General features: G+C 43.8%; 1 protein-coding gene across 1 annotated transcript in view; it reads right to left on the bottom strand.

The window, feature by feature from the left end:
- Positions 1–62: 62 nt before the first annotated feature.
- T265_15196 (hypothetical protein) overlaps positions 63–2,236 on the bottom strand; it is a gene marked incomplete at both ends in the record, with an annotated part of 40,512 nt that continues 38,338 nt past the window's right edge. Inside the window, one exon of the mRNA XM_009177001.1 lies at positions 63–530. Within this exon, the coding sequence (XP_009175265.1) occupies positions 63–530 (468 nt within the window). The remainder of the gene's footprint in view (positions 531–2,236) is intronic.

Raw genomic sequence — 2,236 nt, 5'->3', positions numbered from 1 at the left:
TCCGAGTTGTTCAGTCGCTGCAAATGCTTATGGATGCCCTGACTGCTTATACAATGACTGACGACCTTCTGTTTTGTCCCGTTTTTCATCGGACCAAGAAGTATCCAACCGAGTAAGGTTTTCACAGCAAGCGGCTGTTTTTTACCCCCCAGGCGCTGGTCGAAGAACAAGTGCGCTTCAGATACGTCACACCCAATACGGATTCCTATATCGGCTTCAGTCAGTTCGTCGAAGGCAACTTCCTTAAGGTGAGGCCACTTGCGAGCCGCTTCTTTGATAGATGGGACAGCTTGCATAGGTAAGTTGTCAACGACGAATGCTTTGTCAATATCTATCGACTGGTTTTCATCCATTGATGAAAGCCTGATGTCATTAGCTTCCGATGTGTATCCCATGGAACCACCCAGTGTATCAATGGTCATAGACGTGGGTAGCAGCCTGACCTCATTTTTCACCAGAAGGTCCCAATTGCTAGCGTTATGTCGGACCCAGCATCTAAAACTGTATACGTTGTCACCTTTCCTGCAGGACTGTCAAGCTTGACAGAAATAACTCCCAGGCGTACCAGAAGCCGACTACCTCGAGTTAAGGCACACAAAACCTCCGCCTCTGAGGACGTCGAAACTTTGCTTCCGGGTTGTGATGTATGTAACAAATTATGATGTCGTCCCGTACAAACCGGCTTGATGCATCGAACTACTGGCTTGCAATCCTTGGGAGTCTCCTAAGCAGTAAAGCATGCATTATGCTCCCGTATGCACTTCCATCTCTTAAGGACTTTCATCGACAGAAAGCGTTGGCAACTGGAAATTGGGTGGGGCTGTTAGCATAATGCGCAGGCACTTGAACGACCGTCTGCTTCTGGTCTGATGTTAGTAAGGAAACTGTTATAACCATCCCGTCTAGGGTTTTGGTTGGTAGAAGTCGGCGTTACAGGGGGGCGTCTTACTTCCCCCTCTCAAGCCAGTTGCACGAACCGACTTCTTACAATTCGGGAGCGCGTGGTGAATAGAAGCTGGCGTGGTACCTTGATTTGAAACCTCTAGAATTACTCAAACCTCATATATGCAGTGGATCCTGATCGTTTATCCGAAGTTGAATTTTTGAACTTATTGAAACCTGTTTGACCACATCATAGAACGGTATATTACCTCAAAATTTGTTGAGCCATGCTCTTATTAACGTGACGTACAATATTTCTGATAACCTCTGGACTCTACTAATCTTATTTTGTCTGCAGTGTCCACTGGAACATCCACACTCCGTCAATGGGTCAGTCACGGCTGGCCTTGTAAACTCCAAGAGACATGAGTGGAAATTCTGTCAGGATAAAGTTGTAAAATAAGATATCAGAAGAGAAAGTATGATAAAGTTGAAGAATTTGGAGATAAGAAAACAGGGATTAGCATCTCCAACTCAGCTGTTATTAGATCATAAGTCCCCTTCCCTTACCAGGTAGATCGCAGTTGCCTTGTGTGATAATTAGAATAGTGGTAGGTATCTTAACCACCGAATGTACGCGTAGTATAGAATAGAAGTTATGGACGAATGAATATTGTATATTCTCGTATATCGCGGGCGCACTATATATCGCATCATAAAACAAAGGCATATAAAAATACACTAAACAGAATGAATAGAATAGAGTCAATGTTCACCACATCCACCACACGTTGAATGAGCGTGCGGGTGTTTATAGTCTCTAATAGGTTGGAACCTTAAACGTTCAGATCTTCTCAGTGTTTGCCTAATGCTCATCAGGACTATCTGTAAGAGAATCTCAAAGGTCATTAGTGTTTGAAGCAACAGACTTATTGTCGCCAAACTGACCTCTAAAATTGAATTCGACCTGATCAACATGCCGTCTGTGACTTGAGAGATTTTCGAGGCCAAGAACCGTGACCATACGATTCCCGTTCCTCCCAATAACAACACCAGTAGATGGAAGTAGATCGTTACCTTTGAAAAACGTTACGTCGGCAGTCCCAATGCATTCCAGCTTCGTGCGTAAGGATCTCGATTTGAATAGCTCTGCTGGACTCTTACCAGTAATTTAATGAGCAGCATTCCTGTACTGCATCAAGAAATTATCAATACCTCGATCAAGATCATGGAAGGTAACAGGGGACATAGAATTGATGGCAGATTTCAAAGTTCGAACAAAATTTTCAGCAAGTCCATTAGACTGTGGATGACGGGGAGCAGTAAATAAATGACGACAACCAAGTCCTTTTAA

This window comes from Opisthorchis viverrini, assembly GCF_000715545.1.
Source record: "Opisthorchis viverrini unplaced genomic scaffold opera_v5_382, whole genome shotgun sequence".
Lineage (NCBI taxonomy): Eukaryota > Metazoa > Platyhelminthes > Trematoda > Opisthorchiida > Opisthorchiidae > Opisthorchis > Opisthorchis viverrini.
The sequence above is the reverse complement of the archived record's forward strand: the minus strand, read 5'-3'. Positions and strand labels throughout refer to the sequence as shown.